Here is a 21,752-nt window from a genome sequence, read left to right on the forward strand (position 1 = left end):
CCCACATTGTTTCCAAACCTGTTTTGAATTTGTCAAAAAAAATCTGCTGGTGTAACTCAAGTCCCAGCCGAGGAACCTGCTGTACTGGAGAGCTCTTCCTTCGTGTCGTATGGTGGAGCACAAAAAGCTGCAGGGAAGGAGAGTGGAAATGGTCAGAGGGCTTGCAGCTAAAGGAAACCATATGCCTATTTCCAGTTAAATCCCTATTCAACACTTCCTTTCTTTTTTTCCAGGACAGACAGGACTTTTCCAAGAAAGCTATGAGAGGATTTTTTATTTTTTTTAATGAAAACCTGTGATTTTAGGAAACGGCATTCTGGATCTTATGTACATTTCTAGTATCACTTCCTGTATATTTTTAAGCTGAAATCCTCTTAGCATGCAAAGTAAATAGATTATGATATACTGAAGGATTAAGAATCACTGTCTGGTGTCAGATTAATCCCTCATATAGACCATCACTTGTACTGACAGAAATATGGCTGCAATTCAGCAAAAAGCTGTATGGTGAAGCAGCGCATCGCAGCATCTTCGGCAGAACCCTTGCCCAATTGCTGCGGTCCATCCTTGTGCTGTGTGTTTTCCAGAAAATAAATATAAAGCCATAGGACATTAAAGGTGTGTTCCCTTCCTAGGGCCACACGAAGCACAGCCAGTATAGGCACGGCTCTGTGCAGGGAGGTGGTGCAGCAGCCTGCTCTGTTTTGAAGCTCTCTGTGTTAATTTTTCCCTGTTGAGCGTACAAAACCCTACACATTGCAGCCCCTTTGCTCCCTTCAAACCACAAAGCAAAAAGGCTCCTTCAAATGGACTCATGGAAAGGTGCTGGTTGGGATGAAGTGCTGAAATGGCCTTGGAGTTTTTCTGGTGTGATCAAAGTTGCCTGTTGTGGAGTAGAAATTCGGCAGGGTTTTGGCTCGCAGGGGAGATGACAGTGAGCACACATACTTTATTTGGGTGAATGCAGAACAATTGTTAATAAAATACTCCCAATGGCTTGTGCAGTTGACTTTTTTACATTGTGCTTTTATTTTCAGTCCAGTCATCGTACAGATTTGTTCATCATACAAAACCAATTTCAAGAAGCTCGCCGGCTTTGGGTTGCAACCATCCAAAAGCTCCAGCATAACCCACAGGCATGCCTACGGCAGAACTCAAAAATCTACATCAGTGCACGCTGCACTTGATCAAATGGTGGGAAGAAAGACCTGCAGCGATGCTCGCCCTTCTCTTCACTGACAGAAAAAACTAGAGGGCTGAAACAGGTTACGTTACCTTCTCAGTGCGTTTTCTCTTCATGGTTAGAGGAGGCAGATTAAAATCTGGACTCCAATGGAATGATGTTTAAGAGGCTCCACATCTTTTTTTCAAGGCAAAATAATGGTTATTCAACTAAGATGATATATCTAGATATGAAAATTGAGAGCATTCTTTGAAAAATGCTGCCGACTGTGAAAGGCTGCTCTTTCACAGAGGTATCCTGAGTGAAGATGCTATCTGCTGGTATCTCAACAGGACGGTTTTCAGAGCCTTAAGTGGAAATTCAAATCTGCTTCCAAGGGAAGATTGTTAAAATATATAATGCATAGAGAATTACAGACTTTCTCCTGAGAAGTTTACGGATTCATCCAAGAACCACCCCCCAGATTCTTCAGTGTTGCATTTGTATGGTAAATGGGGAGCTGCAATTACTTGCTTTTTTGATGTCGTTGAATGACACGATGAAAATGTCACCAAACTGCCTTCCATAAGCACACATGGAGCAGTTTGTGCATGGGCACGTCTGTGCTAACTCAGAAACAGTTCAGAGGTCTAAGGGCAGACTATTTTCTAAGCCTGGTTTTTCATCTTCTGCTACTGGTTGGCTCCAGGGCTGGCTGGAAGCTCACTGAAGGACTTCCTGTGAACTTTACCACCTTGGTGAAGAAGTTTCCCCCTCCTCGCTTTGGCAGCTCAGTCACACCAGCCCGAAGTGCACGACTTTGAGAGATCCGCTGTCTCCAGTCTCCTGTGGGACACAAGACAGGCAGGATCAGGCATGCTGCAGGGACAGGCGCTGAGGGATGGAAGCATGGGTATTGAAACACCATCCCAACCCAGGGAGAAGAGATAATTGCAGATACTGTCCCCCGTTCGGCTCAGGAATGGAGGATGCAGCCCTAAAGTGCTGGAGTCTGTTTTTTGCCCTTTTGCAATCCCACTCCCCTGCTGCTCTTGGGGAAACCGGGGGCTGCAGCTCCAGTGACTGCTCATGATGTCCCATGGGGTGCATATGGGGTTGGGATGCAAGGCGATGGGAGCTCCACCTGCCCCTGAGCCCCCTTCCCCAGGACTTGGAAGCTTATTGCCAAAAGTGAAACTTTAGATTTTTGTTACCTTTTAAGTAAAACACACTGCAAACACCAGAAGGCTGGGTTAACACCAGTGGGTAGCGAACCAGGTTTTCAAAGTTACACAGGGATATGGCGTTTTGCATTCCTCATACAATGCAAATATGTGATTTCAGCACAAATTCCCTTTCTGAGCTCTGTGCCTGTGCAGGGTAGAAATCCCAGCCCTCTGGTTTTGCAAAGGACATGACAATGGGGAGAATATGTGCCACAAATAGAGGTTATTTCATAACGCAGGCTAGCGTGCCTGCGAAATGCATGAAACACTTTGCCTTGGAAAGTGCTGTAGTCTAGTGAGTCATTGCTTTCTTTTGAATTACAGATGAGTAGCCAGCCCTTCACCATGCAAAGAAAAAAACTAGGTGTGGAGCTGAAAACAAAGGGAAACGTGTGTTTGTCCTGTCTTGGAGGGCAAGACACGCTGGCTGGCGTGGGAAGGCGGGGGGGGCTCGGCCCCAGGAGGTGGCTGTCAGGGCTGTGCCAGGCTGTGGCAGCACTGACGACGGCAAACGGGACTCATGTGAGTGACTCCTGCTCCTTACCTTCAGGAAAGAGGGAAAAAAAAATCCCTTAACTCTTGCAGCTTCATGAGGAACCTTTACCAGAGCAGCAGCTCCATCTCATGGCATGTGCATTTCACCACAGAGATAGACATCACCCTTCGAAACAGCATTCCTGTGTACAACCTCCCTACCTCAGCGTGGAGGGAGCAGTAAAAGTGTGACAGCTCAAAACAGGCACTGTGTGGACACTGAGGTTTGTCTCCAGCCCATAGCTTGGCACTTCCCTTGCAGGGAGATGGCAGGAGGTGGCTCTACCATTATATACGACCCCCTGTTAATTCTCAGAGGCAGTTTAAAGATGAAGACAAAGCACCCCTGATGTCCCATTCAAACCAGTGTTTGTGTCCCAGACCCCAACATGTTATTCCAGTGTCAAAAGGAGAAGCACAGCTTCACTGCCAAGACTGCTCCTTAGGCAAGTGTCTTCAAGGAGGTTATGAGGTGCCCTACTCTGTAGCAGCCCTCATCAGCTGTGTGCATGTGCCTCGGTTTCTGGGTGGCTGCAAGCTTTCCGTGGGCTCTCCTTGCTCTCTGAATGGCACTTGTTGGAGTCACCAAAAAACAGGAGAGATTTTTCTCTGCAGGGGAGCCACAGCAGTAAATCCTTGCAGAGCATCAGCAGCTGAAGGTAAGGGGTGGCTCTTTTTACCCTAGAGCCCTGCCTGATGCAGAGGGGCTTCTGCTGGGCAGGTGAATGCAGGCTGGAGAAAAAAAAATCCACATTATGTCTGACCATTTAGAGTTCAAGGTTGTCTGGGGAGTTGTTCAAGGCTCAGGGTCCTGAGTGCATCAGGAAGGCATCTGACCTGGGTTTTGTGATTCGTGATTCGTGCTTCTGTCAGGAGAGAGGTTAACAGGAGCCCGGTTCTGCAGACCTACCTAGCTGCTTCTCAAAAAAAAAACACTTTTAAAAAGAACTATTCGCAAACCTCTCTGGTCACACTAAAGACACAGTGGTGTCGTGTGGGAAGCCTATGATGTGGCATCAAGCTTGTAGAGGTGTTTAATGTTAATCAAAGGCTGAGGAGCGATAATGACTAGAACCCTCTTCTGTCATCTGCATCTTTTCTGATGTAGCATCCCCACAATAAAAGGTGCTGTAGTAATCGGACAAGGGTTGATTTTCACAGCACAGGAAGAGGGCTGTCCAGGAGCAAGGGAAGCCAGGACTGCAGTGCTGCTGCCTATGGTAATGAGCACCTAGTCATCCAGAGAAGGAAAGCATGAATATCCTGACAGGAGAGCATCTACTTGTGCCCTGGAGAGCTCAGATCGTGGGGCTTTGCATGGTAATGATGTGGTCCCGCTCCAGCAGGTAAAGGGAGGCACAGTATGGGAAGGCACACCCTGTAACTGAAAAGCCACAAAGGCATGTTGGACCTGCAGGTATAGCAGGATAGAGGCAGTGGCTTGCTCAGACTCCCCAGGTCTGAGGCAGAATGGAGGATCCCTTTAGCCTCCTGGAGTGGGAAGTACAGAAAAACCTCTTCCCCGTGCTGCTGTATTGCTCCCAGAAGGCTACGCATTTTCTCCTGGGAATTATTCTCAAGGGCATGATGAAGGTGGGAGAAGATGAAAGTGGGAAAGAGAGCAATGCCATGAAGGAGCAATGCCATGGGGAATTATTTCAAACATCTGTTTTTTCAGGCAGAGACTGCCTGATTCCAGGCTGCAGAAATGGCTACATGGAAGCACACGCCTGTTAGGATCCACAGGTACTGCTTCGTTTCGCTGGAAGTGCCTTGTTTCCCTTGGCTAGCATCACATAAAAGCTTTCTGGATGATAGGTATTTAGCTGAGTGTTAACATAATAAAACAACCGTTTGGTAGCTGTAAGGCACTATTGGCTTCAGCATCTCAAATTGCCATAAATCAGATCAGTTTCCAGTCCAGAAACAACAGAGCAGTTGCCATTCACATTTTCCAAAGGGTCTTATACCGAGGTTGGTGACCAGGTGACCAACCTAGTTTGCTCAAGATTATCAAATCCCAGAATAATGCAGGCCTCTGGAGACCACCCTGCTCAAAGCAGCAGGAGCAGGCTGGGTTTCTAGCAGCATGGCCCTCAAGACTACCTCTATCCTATCTCTAGCCTTTCTTGGAAGACAGAACTGAACAAGAACATCAGATCCTGCCCCTACCAAATATTGTGGATGGAATGCTCACTTCAATGCACCTCTCCTGCTTGAAGAGCTGTACCCAACCAAGCCATGCACATGGTCAGGATAACTGCAGTTTATCCTTGCTGCTCTGGTAACTACTTATGCTATCCCACCTTCATCTTCAGTGATGGGCTCCTCTGGCCAGTGGTGAATCTAAACCAGTTTGGCAAAGCCACATAGTCTGTGTTTGTCCTACCTGCAGCAGCCCTTGCCCATGTTCCCTGTGCTAGCACAAAGCCACCGGCACTGCTGGGGTCACGCAGGTGGCCCTCATGGTAGCACGGTCTTGCCTTTGAGACATCTCTTGCATGCTGCAGGGCTAATGCTTTCCCTTAGAAACCAAATCTTGTTTAACTGCTTGAGCGTTGTTTGGCTGTGTGCCAGCCTTGCTGCTCTGGCAGGTGATTGGGAACATTTTGTTGCCTGATCTTTACAGTTTCAGGGAGGAGAAGCTTCCTCATAGCTGAGAGCAGCAGCAAGCAAGGAAGACGCACATTACGATACACCTACAGAAGATAGGGTCTGTGTTGGACACCTCCCCACTGGGGCCTCCATGGCCATTTGCACTGGGAATAGGTCACTTCTGGCTCCAGCCTTTTGTCAATGAACTGGCGAAGGGGACAAAGTAAATCCTATTGTGGGCAGCTGCAGACATCTTCCTGCAGAATTGACTATGCAAGAAGGGCTGGGTTTTGGGTGTGCTCCCCTTGGCGTGGCTCCGAGCCCGGTATTGTGAGGGTTCCCTCTGAAGCAACACGTGGGAAGTGGTGGTGGAGGGACACCAGCCATGGGGAGCAGGAAGGTGAAAGTGGGACCTTGGGGTTGGGCTGTCCATCAATGCTAGCATTGATGCAGCAGGCTGCTGGTGGTGTCCAGGTGCAGAGCTGCTGCTGATGGCAGTTTTGGGCTGGATTTGGGATGGGTTGAACTGAAGGCAGAGGTGGGTCCAGCTAGAAGGAGCTGCTTTGGTTTGTTGGGTGCTGTTTCCTGCATAGGTACCCAACTGCTACGAGACTTCTGAATTGACACACACCATTAAGTCAGGACAGAACGGCCTTGAAAATGTATTCCCAGAAGTGCAAAGATAGTGTTACATGGATGGCATTTCTACTCTGAAACAAACTGGTGTGTGCAACAGGCTCCCCCTTACACAGCGAGTCATTTCCCTTTGCATTCCATCAGAGCTGCTGCCTCCCTTCCCTCTGTCCTGCAAGAAACTGAGCAGCTCAACAAGGATGCAGGTGCACAAACATCTCTGCAGTGTATGGAGAGATCAGGGCACCTACACTGCTGCTGCAGAGGTCACACTTTTACCCACCATCTTTTAGCACTGGTGACTGCTCAGCTGCAGTAGCTTTTTGGAACCAAAGGATGCTTTAACCACTCCTTAATGATGACACAGCAAAGCTTTCTTCTTTGTATCACTCTCATTATAGAGCCTATATGTGTGTACTTACAGATTTTATTGTGATAGTCCAGAGCTTTCAAATGAACTTCACAGTTTATTAATTCAGATGCTCACGTGAGGGCAAGGAGCATCATACACGCAGCTCAGCGAAGGAGTAGATAACTTCTGGATGAGCCAGCTGCAAACCTAGGAATCCTACCAATGTCTCCAGACCATCACTGCTGCTATATTTTACTTTAGTCCGCATCCTGAGGCCACCAAAGAGACCAGAAGACCGTCGAAGACATTCTTTTGAGTATGGGGCTTTCCTGCCAGCTGGACCACGGCACAGCGAACTCTGTCACCTGCTCCCCAGCCTTTCCCCATCCTCCACCCAGATATAATGCGCAGGGGCCCACGGGAGGCTGCAGAGGTGGGGCCAGCGCGTGTTGTTCTCTAGTGCTTCGGGACTGGTAGAACAGCTCTTAGAGCACGATTTTACTTGGCACGGGCTGGTTTTGTAATGAAAGAAGTAAGTAAGTGCCATCCTGCTCTGCTGGGAGATTGAAGCGTTTCCTTTTCTACTTTTTTTTTTTTTAATGATCTATTTGTACCGAGGCCAAACACTGAATGCTTCAGCCTCAAAAATAAAAGTTTCAACAAGAACTGTAATTGGGAGGAAGCTACAATACAGGCACTCTTGTGCCTTCATCCATGCTGCTGTGAGACAGCTTGGACTCCTATTCTATTCTATTCTATTCTATTCTATTCTATTCTATTCTATTCTAATGTTTTCTCTTTAAAGTGGAACTGAAGGAGTGCGTTGGTGCTGCTGACTCATCAGCTGTGGAGACAGGCTCACCCTGTGTATGTACTCTATACGCACCCCCACTGAGACTCAAACACCTGGGGAACAAAACGAGGCTGGGAGGTAATGACCCCACAGAGATGGGGGATAGCTGGTGGATTTGGAGGAAAACGTAGGGTCTTGAAGCGCACAGTGAGGTCTTCTCCTGTTCTGGTGAGAACAGAACAACCGAGACAGCGTGGAAGAGGAAGGAGGACATAGGACCGGAGGCTGGCAGTGGGGGAAGGGACGGTCTACCTTTTTTGGCAGCACCTTAAAATCAGCTTAAAGCGATCATGAAACCATAGGGTAGTATTTCACCCCTTTTTACTGTGGTCTCACGCTTGAAAGCGACAATACAAGTGCCGGCTAGCTCGTGTAAGACGAACATGGACGGAGGACAATAAGTTCTTTCTTAGGTCCCATCCAACAAGCATCAAATAATACTAAATTTCAAGTTTTATGCACTGTGCTCAGCTCAAAGCCGCAGATGAAGCCCTGCTCAAGCAGTGTGGTATAGGAGCATTTCTACCAATTTCAGTGAGAGCCCTGGAGGCACACAGCTTGCAGGGACAGGCTCGGGGAGTTTCAGGAAGCTGCAATATAGAGTAAATAATAATAAGCAGAAATAAAAAATAAATCAGAAATGGGTTACCTGCTCTGAAGGAACTGCTCTCAAATTTCCTGCAAGAAAGAAAGATCACCATGTTATTTACATTCCAGTTAACTCGCTGAAAAACCCCAACAGACAAGGGTATGGTGTTAGGTAACTCTTTCACTTTTATGATAGGACGCAGCTATTTTATATCCTGTTATTCAATGGATGAATTACAATCTTTAATATGTTGTTTATACAAGTTCATACATGTGGGATGCGAGTATTCCCTCAAACACTACACCAAGTTAAAGCAAAAGTGATTTTTGTGGATAGGGCAGCGTGGAGACATGAGGCCAGTGATGGATTGGGGTTCCCGCACTGTCCCAGCTCTGTGGGGAGCTGTAGCAGGTGTGGGATGCACACAGTGGGACAGAGCTGCGGCTGCAGCACACCTGCAGCAGGGTAGCTGTGGGGTGGTGGAGCTGCCTGCCTGAGTGTTTGTCTTGCGTCCGGGAGGGCTTTGCAGCCCGTGTGCTGTCAGGTTGCTGCTGGAGGTGCTTGAGGATGAGGCTTCATGTTACAGCTTGAGCCGAATTACCAGCTGCCAACATCAAAAAGAAGTCCTGCTGCAGGCAATGTGCTTCTGCCCCTCACTAGGTGCTCTCTGTGGTGTTCTCCGGTCCCCAGGCAAAGCAGTTGGTGATGGGCAAAAGCCGAGAGGAGAGAAAACAATCTTTTTTTGGTTTGATTAATATGGTAGCGGTCCCCTGTGTGATCCCATGAATGTGGGTGAGAGATGGTGGGAAGGGGGAAGTAGAACCTTCCCATTTTGATGGTGGCAAGTTGCTAGTTCTGCTTCACCATAATGTGGAAGTGCACCCGTAGCTGGTTTGTTTGAAACTATTTCAGTTGTGGCTATAGGAACCACAGTTATGCCTTGACTTTCCGTGTCAGTGTGCCTGGAATCTGGCTCAGTTCCTGCATACCTGTCAGTACAGTGATGGGACACCTGGACAAGGTAGAAGATAAAAATCCTCGTTTCACCCCTTACGGAAATACACTTGACGTATCCCTGCCTGGCTGACTTTACAGGATGGCTCTTTAGCCATGACTTTCTTGTGCTGAACTACTCCTCTATTATATTGTTGCACTACTTTGACTCTGCTACAGCAGAGATACCAAACTCTGCCAAAGCAAGACAGCCACATCTGTTTACTCTGGAACCATTTGCAGAAGTAGCGTAAAACACTGCTTCACAAGCCATGTAACTGGTGAGACTCTGCTGCTGACCACTGCACACTGAATGACAGACCAACAATGACCAAAACTAATAAACATTTTCCCTGTCTTTGTCAAAACTTGAACTGCACTGCAAGATAAGGAGATTCCAATAATCAGTTGATATATTCTATGTTGTGGGAGCTGGTAGCTGACTCCTTATGCCTCTTCCTGCTAGGTATATACAAACCAAACTCCCTCTGCAATACCACTGCCTTATTTGAATTCCCAGATCCAAATTCTTTCTCAAGATATCAATCACCATTATTTTTAGCTTCATCCCTTTGTCCATATTTGAAAGAGACTTGTTCGCTTACCTTCCTGGCTGCTGGAAAACGGTTTCCTCACCAGGGAGCTGTCGCGGCTGTCCGCTCCAGGCTTACACTCAGTGTCCTCTGCCTGTCTGTGGCTGGTGGGTCTTTGAAAACAAAACAGAAGTGATAGAAGGGGAGGGAGCAAGGGCTGAAGAGTTGGGGAGACACTGCATAGCAGAGCAAAGCTGTTTTGTTTGCTTTCTATCTTTTCAAGTACAGCAGCCTGTGTAATTCCCTGGCTACAAACTGTAGCTCTTTTATCAGATGCCAGTACATTTGTTGACTGAGTGTCACCAGGATCACTCATTTGGCCGTGCAGTCGCTCTAGCACCATCCTGTCATTCAAAGACACACAGTAAAGCTGGTGCTTTTTTGAGCAATTAATGTTTTGTTAAACAGGACAGGCTGGGGATGTGCAATACACGTACTGCACGCCTGGCACTGCAGCAGGCAGTCCGGCGGATGTTGGGAGATGAGGATGTCAGACCCAAAAGGCAGCACTGATTTTCTGTGATTTTTCAGTTGAGCCTTGTCCCCACACCACTTCCATCATTGAAATCTAAGTTGCAAAGGAGCTGCAGGGAGGAAAACACCAGGTATGTGTTACAGAAAATGCAGATGGGGGAGTTTGTTCCTTTTTTTTTTTTTTGGATTTGCTAGTCTTGGTTTCTTCACTCATCATTAACCTCTGCTTATGTAGGCGTGTGGAAAGACAATCCATTCCCAAGGCAGTGGAACTGGAAATCTGGAGGCCGTCTTGTGCTATTTTGGCTTGCCGACTCGCTGCTCGTCCTGCCATCTGCAAACTGCCAAGTGCCTGGCAAAGTCCAAGGGAGGGTTGCCTTCAGCAAGAATGAGTCAAACAGAGAAAATAAACTAAACTTCTCCTACCAGGCCAGCTGGGAATCCCTCAGGGGGGAATTCTCCTCATTTGGGTGGCTTTTCCTCTTCCATGGACATAGTCATGTTTAACTCAAGTAGTGTTTTCCTCAAGGGTGGCTTTCAGATATGACAGCAATGTAGTTGTGAGAATGAAAATGTGAATGCTTTTGTGCAGGATGTAATTTGTTAAATGCCCAAGTGTAAAATCTCAGTCAGCTTTGATAATACAAATAATACATTCCAGGCATAAAAAGCCCTTTATTACTGATGAGAACATAAATAATTAAAGAAAAATCTCAGATTTTCCCTGTGCCTTTGTCTTCACACGACCAGTCAGGCGATAGCTATTCAAGCAGCTGGGCATCTGTAAAGCAACTAAAAGCAACTCTTCTCATCAGCTTTCCTGAAAACATTTTTAAGCTGCAGTAATGCAACTCTCTCATCACACTAAGCTTTATTGGTTCAGCAAAAGAAACTAAGAAACTTCATTGGAGACCAGATTATGCTGGTTGCAAAATCAGAGGGATCCTTCTGCTCTTCGACCCCATTATCTCCTCTGTAGTGTCTTGATCAGCTTTCTTACACACAGCCTCAGATTCTGCCGAGACCTGCAAATTGCTTTTTTGGCTGCCAAATTGCCATAACCCATCTATTTTTATGTTTTAAAAGAGCTTAAACCCCTCCATCCTCTTTGGATGTGTCTTTAAAATTGACCAGTACTGGGAGGATTTCATGTATATCCAAAGGCTTAGAAGAAGATGTTACCTCTACTGAGCTTCTAGTTTTACAGTCAACAGACATGAAAAGCCCAGCGGGGATAAAAGGAACTTAACCAGTTCTGTCTAATGCATATAAATCTACCTAAGAGCTCAAGGCACTGGAAGTACTCAATGAGCCACATTTATCTCAGTCTAAGACACAAAAATGGGTCTTCAGCTCACATGCCACATGTCCCATTTCGATGCCAAGTTAATATGAATTAAGAGACTGAGATGAATAAACAAGGTCAGTCTGGGCTGGGCCAAGTTGAATCAATGTAAAATAATTGTCAGTATTTTCTGTCAGCAATGCTGGTTTATCTTGGCCCGGGATTCTCGGTGCTATAGATTATAAAATGTTTTCAGTGGAACAGTTGGCAGACATTTTATTGATTTTGCTTTGTTTTGTGAATGCTGGAAAAATTTCCATTAAGTGTACAAGCTGCTCATGTGATGAAGCCAAACTGCTTTTCCAAACTTCTCTTTCTTCAAGTGTGCTATTGTGTTAATACGTTCGCAATCTAATTTAATCAAGAGGACCTTTGTCTGGAATCAAGAGGCCATAGAGCACACCTTGATGTGTCTCAAGTACTTACGGGCTAATAAGGGTTAATTTTGTATTTTCAAGGTGCTGTACACACACTAATTAATTTGCCCAACATCCCTTTGAAGTTAGTAACATATTATCTCAGTTTTACAGACCTAGAAATTGAGAGTGCAACTTCGCACAGAGCCACACATATTTATTTGCCTGCTGTCGCGTTCTGGATGCACGTGAAGCTCCTGTTGCCTTCACCAGGGCTGGGCAATGGCAAAGTATGAGAAAGGAGGGTGCAGCAACCAGGCAGGATTAGGACTGTTGAGCTGCTGGATTCCACTTCTGTGATGAATTTCCTATACCGCATCCCCTCTTAATAGAGTTACTTTGGAACTGAAAATTGCTAGGACAGATAGAACAGCTTGTAGGATTATGCCTGGACCTATGGCAGACTGTATTTCTCAGCCTATACTCCTGCTATTTTAAGACCAGGTTTGCTTTGTGGTTAAAGAAGACTTCTGAAAATAATAACTAATGGTGGAAGAACACAAGAGGTGTCATAATGGTGATGACTGCTTATTTTGTTTAATTGCATGTAACAGTGGAGTAAGTAAGAAATCTGCTTAATGGGTTCTTTACATAACATACAAAAGGGGATGCAGTGGGATAAGTCTAATTCTCTCCCCCTTTACACTGATTTAATAACCAACATATACAGATGTGAAACTGTCATGCAGTTTTCTCTTAACGCTTCCTGAGGTTTGATCAGTTATGCTACTGAATCAAAATATACAAACATGCTTCTGAGCTTAAATAAAAGACTTTTATAAAAGTAGAAAAACATGTATTTTAAGTACATAAGCAACAGGAAAGTTTTATGATAAAAACCACAGTGATGATATATACTTTTGCCTTCTATCCTAATCACTTGTATTGAAAGCAGAGATATTCCAATTAAAATAGGAGTAGTTCTGGCTTGGGGGATGGGGACAAGGTGGAGGGAAAATGCTAAAAAAAAAAGCCTCCAACCCAGCTTCACATACTTCCTGACACTACCAACAAATGGAAGATATTTAAACCCTCAATGCATTATAGTATGGAGACAGAATGACGCATTGACCGCAGTTACCAGTGCCAATGGCTGAGGAGTGAGTGCACCCATATAGCTCTGTGCTGACTCTTATGTGCCAAATTCTGGCACAGTCACTGGCTGACTCATCCAGAAATAAGCTGTCCCACAGGGAGTCAACGAGTTCCTTTAACGCATTGCTGAGAGGATTGGTATGCTACCTTGGTCCTCTGAACAACAACATCCATACCTTCTGAAAATATCTTCCTCATTTACAAGTAGCAAAAAGGTTATACTGATCAAAACATTTCCATAAGTAGGTAACAAGAATACTGAGAAGAACTGCTAGACTAAAACATATCTGGCATGTGGAAGGAAAGAATAGCAGTGGTCAATGGCAAATGTAAGCCAGAGATGAGAGCTTTGTCTTGTAAAATTATTCACTGGACTGTGCGTTGTGCATTGGTGATATTTAACTGTCCTGTCCATGTCAGAGTGGAAGAACTCATGCAGCAGATAAAATGCCTCGATCTGGAGTTTTGTTCTGCAATCTTTATAGCCCGTAACTTACTCTGTGTGTGTATGCACAGTTTGGGAAGTTGACTACAGTTCTCTGCTGAGAGCCACACTATTGCTACCTTCACGAAATGCCATGGAGTTAAGACAATTTTCTCTGTAAAACACATTTTAGTCTCAAACCATGTTCTCTCCTTTCTGACTGCCAAGGCAAGAAGAGAAGTCAGACTTTGTCTAGAATAAGATCTCAAAGAAATAAAACCTTAAGACTATTTTATGAATGATTATTTTGGTTCCAGCCTTTTCTGTCCCTTTTCTGTCTCTGTCCCAGGCTATGAGCTTTTCTTGTTAGTCAAAGGAGATGATGACGGGAAGAGTTAATTGAAATGATTTGTTAATCAATCCAAACTAGCCTTCTATTACACATATGCAGATGCCAGGGTCCCTGAAGGGCATCAGCAACAAGATTTATTAACTTAAACAGTAACATCTTCTGCTAGTCTCCACAGGGCCCTTGCCCAGGGCTTCTGCTTACATGTAATTCATGAGATTACACCTCACCTGTCCCAAAATAAAGGTTCTGTCAAAGCTGAAATACAGGAAGGAAAGAAAGAAGTCTAGGTATGTGCCATGGATGAGCTTCCGAAAACTTGGGTGAGATACAGATTTGTGACAGTGGGTCTGGCAGGGCTGCTAGTGTTAGAAGTGCAGTCATGTAGGTCAATTGATTTCACGGGTTTGGTGGTACAAAGATGCAAAGCCAAGGCAGACAACAAAAGATGCTGGAAAAGAAGAAAGAACAGCTGTGAAGTGCACTTGCTGAAACATCTCTACAGTCCTGTTGTGGTGTTTTATATTGATTACAGGAACCACTGCTACCCAGAAGACAGCAGAGCCTGGGAGTACTTGAATTTGTGCAGGCCAAGTGCATGAGTGGTGCTACCGGCTTTGTGAGATTTACAATTAACTTGTATGGATGAGGTTGTGGGCTTTTTATAGCAAGATTAATGACACTGAACACCGATGCTCTACTGGCAAAGTACAGATTTATTCTAGGTTGAAAGGGAGCTCTGGGGGTAATCTGGCCCAGTGCTCTTCTCAAAGCAGATTCAACTGTTCAGTTACATCCAGCTTCAAGATGGATCTGCGACTCAGAAGAGACTTGTGCCAGATAACAGAAATGAACCATCAGCCCTGGTGAACATCCAGAAGGTCAGAAAGAGAACAGCAGTACATTCCCTTGCATTAAACTTGGAGCAATGCTCAGGATCCCAGATCTGAGCTGACTCTTGTCACATCACCAGCAAGGACATTTGCTGTAGGAAGTCATGGTATGCCTTCATGCAGGGGATGAAGCAAACAAAAGCTAAAGACTAAGCTTGCATGCCAGATTACAGATCAAGTCCTCAGAGACAGCATCTCAAGGATTTAAATGATGCTGAGGAGGCAAATCAACAAGTTGCCTGAAGTAATACATAGAAAGCATGGCTGATTTGGCCAAGACAGGAGGTTGCATTGTGCATGCCGTTGGGGAACAGAGATGAACAGTAGTAAATCTATTACAAAAATGGAATTTTCTTTTGTTTCTCTTGAGGGGAAAGACTTCAGAAGTAAATAGAAAATTATTCAGGATGTATGTTTATATCACTGGTGAGCTGAATACATAAACACCGAAGACCAGCGTTAAACAGCATGCGAAATGGAGAAAGTCAATAATGAAACAAAAAATGACCAAGCTAACGAATAACGAAGGGCCTTCACAGGAGTGAGAATGTGTCCTGATTATTGATCTTGAAACTGCAGGTAGTAGTTGGAGGCTGGGAAGAAGTGGACAGTGGAAATGTCAGAAATGAATTTGTGATGTGGGAAATCCGTTAGGATAATAAAGTTGCTGCACACTGCTAAGATGCTCAGCTACAAGCACTATACAGCTGTGATTTCATAAACCTCACTGTGTTTTAGTAAGGCACTATTATTGCCATTTTTTGAGTAAATTCACTGAGGCAGAAGAAAGCAAATATTGTTTAATTTGGGGTTCACAAGTTGGATCAATTTCCTCAAGTGCTGTGTAACAATCTACCAATTATAAACCATGTCCTGTGCTGATGTCTCAGATTAGGAGCTGAATCTCTGGTAATGCTGAAGTATCTTGCTCATAGAGATGATACACTGCAATAACTGCCCAACTGAGAACATCCCTATTTATGTAGAAACCTAACATTCAGAACCTTCCTTTCTTCACATGAAGAAGTCTGCTGCAGACTTGGCATCAGATGTAATTACAGAAAACAAACTGTGAAACTGGAGGCAAAACACAAGCCACAGTCATGTGCTTGTAACGATCTGTGGCTTTTCTTTAAGCACATGAAGAGGCTGTTGGAGTCACCCATGCCTCAGCAGGCGACCTTCCCAGCCAGTTGGTGCTGTCACAGGGAGTGCCTTTAAAACTCAGATCATGTTGGCAGGCACCAAGTGACTGTGGACAGCCAGGGAAACCATGAGAAGTTTTCCCTCACAGCTCTGCAAGAGGCAACCAAAACCTCAGTCCTCTCCTTAGGGAGTTCAGCTGTAAGCACCGGGTGTCAACAGGAGGAGGAGATGGTCGCATGGGCGAGTAGCTTGCTTTACACTCACCAACCTGGCAAGAGGCAAACTAAAGCCTGAGGAAATCCCAGCAGTTCAAGCAGCTCTGGCTATTGCAAGGAGCCGCTTGTGAGGCGCAGCAACTTTTCGGTGACCAGGTGAACGTGGTCAAACCAGGCGGCCTGGGAGTAGGAGCAAAGTTGAACTGGGCAATCTCTCTCCCAAGGTACCTGATGAAGGCAGACGTGGGACTGCCAGAGATGTGTGAGTCACTGCAAGCTCTGAAAGGGAAAAGGTGAGCTGAAGGGAGGATACCGTGTTTATACCTTGGGATCACGGCATGCTGGGATTAGCCTCTGCTCTAGTGCACTGCTAAAGTTTCTCCTTTTATTGGAGCACTTGGAAAGTTGTTTGTGGTCAAGTAGAGACTCCAGCATGATCTTACTGTCTTTATTATTTACTCATATCAATATGGTGCTATCTCTATCCCAAACGTTAAAGGATAATCGTGTGCTATAGTTTTAAAAGCAGGTACCATCTCCAAATCCATCAGGTATCTCCAAAAGCTTTAGATGGTGTTCTGTACCCTAAAAGGTGTAGGCTATGTATAAAATAATTATTTCACTAGTGGTGTGCAGTTGGTATATTGGATATTATATCTAATACTGCAAAAGCTCAATCTCTTCATGTGAGAAAAGACAGAAAGCTAGGTAATACATAGATTTTCAGAAGAAATATGTTTCTTGGCCATTCACAGAGTGTTCATACTTATATACAAATGGTTAGGATGATTTGTCAGTGTGGGAGTTCAATATTGTACTTACACTAGATTTCCTAAAAACGTTTCTTCATACAGTGGGTATAGAAAATAAAAATAAGTGTACCTATATACTCACTAGGAGTAAATAACTGTTCCTTATCTATCAAGAATGAATAAAGAAAAATAAGAGAAACAAATGCTTTCTTAATCTTTGCAGAAGAGCTGTTTTGTTCTAATTTCCCAGCTGTTGGAAGGTGGTGTTCTGGCTCACTAGCAATAAAAGCACTTAAAAGAACCCCAACAGTCATCAAACCTGTTGTTTCTCTCAAAATAGGTAAATTCCAGGTTCTAATCAATTTTGGAGGAGGGACACTCTGGAAAGATCATCCCAGGGATTTGATTGCAGGCTAGTGATGAGCTTACAGAAATCTGTAAAGATCGTGTTCGGTTTTTGAAAGTTCTGCTTACTGTAGTAGTTCATTTGCTGCATTTCCATTGCTTTATTTCTGTCTTCTGCACATTCATCAAGGTTTGCCCAAATGGTTTAACTTGAAAATGGAGATTGCTTTGTGTCCATGCCATGTCCTTCTGGCCTCCATGTTCTTCTTAGTTCCTGCTTACTGTCTTAATGTTTTATTGTGTTTATAGTCATGATGCAGATGACAACAGAGGTTGTCAGGAAAGTTCAGAATATCAAACTTACATTTCAAAAGTATTTTAGTTAATTGTTCCTCCCTCCCTCCCATTTTCTGTTTGGAAATACAGGATTTTCCTTGGCTTTACAAAACATCTTTGATAAACACATGAGCTGCCTGTGTGCACTTTCCTGCACTGCTCACCTGTGGGAGCAGCTCTGTGCTGGTGGTCTAATGGCCAGACAGGGAGCAGGTGGATTGTGCTCTCCTCTGTGCTCTGAAGATCGGCCAATGAAAGCTTCCCGAGATGGGTCTTCTTCATCTGACTGCCCCAGGAATTCTGTTAAGATATGATATCAGCCTTAGTTAATTTAAAAGTTGACAACTTAGATGTCAATAAGGACAAGGGTGTCCTCTCTTGTAAAGGATGAAATTGAATGGAAAACCATATGCTTATGCAGTTTTCACCTTTGAGTCTTCCCCTTGAAAAGGAGGACAAGTAGCTAATGACCAGAGACAATAACACATCTAAGAGTCTTTGGAAGGGAGAAAGTGAGTGTGTGTTGGCTTTAGTTAGCAAGGAAGAAATGCCTTCTCTAAACTGTCAAATACAGATCTAGCTGGCTGCCAAGGTCTCCTGCATGGGAGTATTTCACCATTGCCATACAGATCCAAGTCTTATCAACAGGATTGCTCCCCACAAGGGTATGTGTAACTCCTTCCTTTAAAAATCAAGACTTCTTTTAGCTCTGTTTCAAAATATTCTGGTTCATAATCAAGACCCTAAGTCTTCAAGTAGGTGCAGGAAGGGTCTCCAATTCCCAGGTTCTAGCCTGAGCCCTTTGGGAAAGGGAACTGTTCAAAAATACCCAAACCACTTAAAAATACAGATGAGGAATTGCATATTCCAGGTGTGAGACTTAGTATAAATAAATAAAAAAAAATAATCAAACCACAGGCCGGCAGAATTTGGATTAAGGAAAAAAATCCTGTTACAGATAAACACTTTAAAAGATTTTTCTCAAAGTCTTAAGACCCTTTTGCATTTATTTTCTTTTTCCTTTTTTAATCCTGTTTTTCTCCCCTTGTTCTCTGCCCTCCGAGATCCTGTATAAGCTAATCTCCATGATACCCATGGCAACACCATGGGCAGCGCAAAGAATATAACACTCTTGTGAGTGTTGCCATACTGCTAGTTTACATTTTGGCCGGAGACCCAGAATGTTCACCAGCTTAGGAGGGCAAATCTACTTCTAAGTGTTTTTGAACCTCTGAGTCCTGAAAAGCTAACACTGTCAGATTGCTGCAGACTATTTCTACTCTTCATGTACCAACATATTATTAGCATCTGCGGTGTGAGAAAGGGTGAAGTGTGGCAGCTGATTTGGCTTTCTCAGGTAGCTGATATTCTCTGCCTGTGCTGCTGTTTCCCACACATGGAGCAATGTGGGAAATTGCTAAAAACAACCAAGTTGGTCAGGCGCAAAACACCTCCAAGCATGCAGACCACATTACAATAAGTAAAGGAGCTAAACTGGTCTTGGTGCAATTTCTCCTCTACCTTGAATAAAAATTCCGGAGAAAAGGAAAGGAGGTGAGAAAAAGGAGTAGGAGCAATGCTCTACATCTAGGAAATTCAACTCCAAGGCAAGTAAACTAGGTTTCTCTGGAGATCTGTTCTTGGAGCCTGATGCAGAGTGAGCAGCCAAGAGAATGATGGTAGCAATATGGAGAACTTAAAAAGAAGGAATTGCTTGTGAAAATCATGAAGAACTCTAGGAAAGGGCTTAGACAAAATTCCTACTGATGTGTAGCGTGGGCAAAATCCACCACAGTTCTCATGGGACAAACTTTGACAACCTCTGCTTGGGAGCACAGTTCTCGCTGCCAGGCTTCTTCCTATGAACTGAATCTTTGGTCCTGAAGGGCCTCCCTGTTCACTTCACCTTTTAAGGAGGGCAATGTTTGTTAAACCTTTGAGTTTTCTAAATGTCAAAGCTAAGATGTATAGTGTGAGTCAAGCTGATGTAATTTATCTTATTTTCCTCTCTTTTTCCACCTACTCAGTAATGTCCAGGGCCTACAGAACTTACCCATTAAAGTTACAAACTTTCATCAGTGTATGCCTATGGCTTCTCCTTAGACATCGCTGAGGCTGACCTAGCTCCAAGGATCAGTGGCATTCCAGAACGTAAAACCCGGAGAGATGCTGGGAGAGGAGCGTGTATTGAAAAAAAGAAACAAAATAGGACTGGGCAATTTTGTCTTATCTCTCTCCACCATACCATGAATTTATATTTTCTTATACATGCTGAGAACCAGATCTGAATAAACCACAGACTTCTCATATCAATCACTTCAGTGTAACTAACTCATACACATGCTTTTGGTGGGACCTAGCAGTTTTGTAACATGGAGTGGGCTACAACTTGGAGGTATCCAGTCCTCACATGGCACACTTCTCATATACGAATACTATGAGCAATTATAATCATTGCCACTGACTTTGATACTTTGCTCTGTGGATGCAGCACAGCTATACCCTATTAAACAATGCTACTGGATCCATAGGGACCTCATGTAAAACAGAGCAGTCTATCATACACAAGCACATTTGCAGTCAAAATTGGGGGATGAGGGGGATTCTTAGCCACAGGAGTGCAAATAAATTTCTTTGCACTTTCATATCTAAATTAAATATCTGAGACTGACCTTAAATTGACCTTAAATTTAGAGAAGTTATGAGGATTGAACCTATTCTAGTCTGGGTATACAACTGCAGTGTTGCAGTAGAATGTTAGAATCAGATGCCAGCAGTGGTTCAAAGCCACAAACCCACCAGATACAAGCTCTAGAGTAAAGAAATAAACATTTTTTTGTTGTGGGACATTGGACTGTGCTCCCTGTGAGAAATGCTACAGCAGAAAAATAAATGTGCAAGGAATACTGTTTAAACAACACAGCCCTTCCCAAACCAGAGGCAACATATCCCACATTTAATTAAAAAGGAAAGGAGTTTGGCAACAGCATCGTAGAGCTGCTAGAGGGTGGTGGTCCTCACATCTGAATAAGGGCTCTGGCTGGGGCTTGATGTTTAATAAAGACTTTACTTTGTGCTAACATTGGAGTAATTACAAGTTGCACCTTATATTTTGTATTCAGGTATTCTGGAATCTTCTGGCTTGTTGCACAATAAACGCTTGCTGTTTTTAATTCTAGCCTAAGATTTGCCTATCATGTGAGGATCTAGGAATTTGAATCTGAATTTGAATTTTAAAAACTTGAGAGTTGATATCGTGGCTAACGTTTCATCATTAATTTATTAGATGCAATAATATGAATTATAGTGTGCTAAAAATCTTTATCTACAAAATCCCATTTGTCATGATCAGTATCAGCATAATGTTGTACACACACAACCACACAATGCGCATTCTTCATTTCCAAAATTTGCTGATAAGCTGCTATTATTACATCTAGCAACTGTCTGAAATCTCCAAAATGTTTCTTTACAAGTATAGTAAAAGTTCTCCTATGCTTTCATGAGCAGGATGCTCTCTGAATGCCATACACAGCTGATGAGATCTCATCCTTTCCCTGCTTACATATGTGTCATTGTTTAACCGTATCTATTCTCTTTTGGATCTGTGTCTGCAAGTCAGAAGCTGTTTCCATTCTCCAGTATCCTCCACTGGACTTTCAGGGATAAAAATGCATTTTAAAACGTGCAATGACATGGTAAAATGAAAACCTTTTAATATTGTTTGCAAAATTGACAGCTCTACTTAACAGAAGCCATTAGATTATTTAGAAAGTAGCAGCTGCTCTTGTAAAAATGCGTCCTTTTTGGGGGGCATGAAAAATAAACTAGTTGATAAGCGAGAGATAAGCCATTTGACTTCTTCTTTGTGTGCCTGGCATGGTATGCAGAACCAATTCTGTACAATCTGATGTTTACAGAGCAATCGTAATGTACGACCTCCTTAGGCAACAGGGACACAAGAAGCCTGTAAAACGCTGAAGCAAGCATTTAATCAGAAGTCTTCATGCTGATCTTTGAAAAATTCAATAAGTTCAAAAAATGTAACTCCTAAAGATAAAATACCATTTTTTTTTTTGTGCTTCAGGAGTTGCAAATATATCCCAATGAACTCCCAGTGAACCACACAGACCAGACACACTGCTCTTCCTTTTTTTAAAGAAAGAAGTAAATAGTAGAGTTCTTCTGAAAGAAACAAATCAAGGGTCTGAAGAAATGCAAATGGTTAAGCAAAGTGAGTGCTGCAAAACAGTATAGTTTAGTAATAACCCAAACAATCACACTTTTTAAATAGGCATTTGAATAGCTATTTCCATGTGAATAAGTTCGTATCTCCTTTTATTATGCATTAACTTCTTTTTTTATTTTAATTTTTTATTTTGACCTGTTGAAATGAAACTCAAGCTTTTGCCAGTTTGTTAGGGGGTTTTGT

At 43.7% G+C, this 21,752-nt stretch overlaps 1 protein-coding gene across 2 annotated transcripts in view; it reads right to left on the bottom strand.

Annotated features, from left to right (window-relative positions):
* Positions 1–941: 941 nt before the first annotated feature.
* The window catches only part of WDPCP (WD repeat containing planar cell polarity effector), a 163,384-nt gene continuing 142,573 nt past the window's right edge, over positions 942–21,752 (bottom strand). Inside the window, exons 16-19 of one of the 2 annotated variants that reach the window (XM_065682223.1) lie at positions 17,485–17,620; positions 9,543–9,643; positions 8,005–8,033; positions 942–2,008 (exon numbers count right to left, since the gene is read on the bottom strand). In XM_065682223.1, coding sequence (XP_065538295.1) covers positions 1,958–2,008; positions 8,005–8,033; positions 9,543–9,643; positions 17,485–17,620 — 317 coding nt within the window. In that variant the 3' untranslated portion in view covers positions 942–1,957. The remainder of the gene's footprint in view (positions 2,009–8,004; positions 8,034–9,542; positions 9,644–17,484; positions 17,621–21,752) is intronic. The other variant, XM_065682222.1, reaches the window with a different exon arrangement.

This window comes from Lathamus discolor, chromosome 5 (genome assembly GCF_037157495.1).
Source record: "Lathamus discolor isolate bLatDis1 chromosome 5, bLatDis1.hap1, whole genome shotgun sequence".
Taxonomy (NCBI): domain Eukaryota; kingdom Metazoa; phylum Chordata; class Aves; order Psittaciformes; family Psittacidae; genus Lathamus; species Lathamus discolor.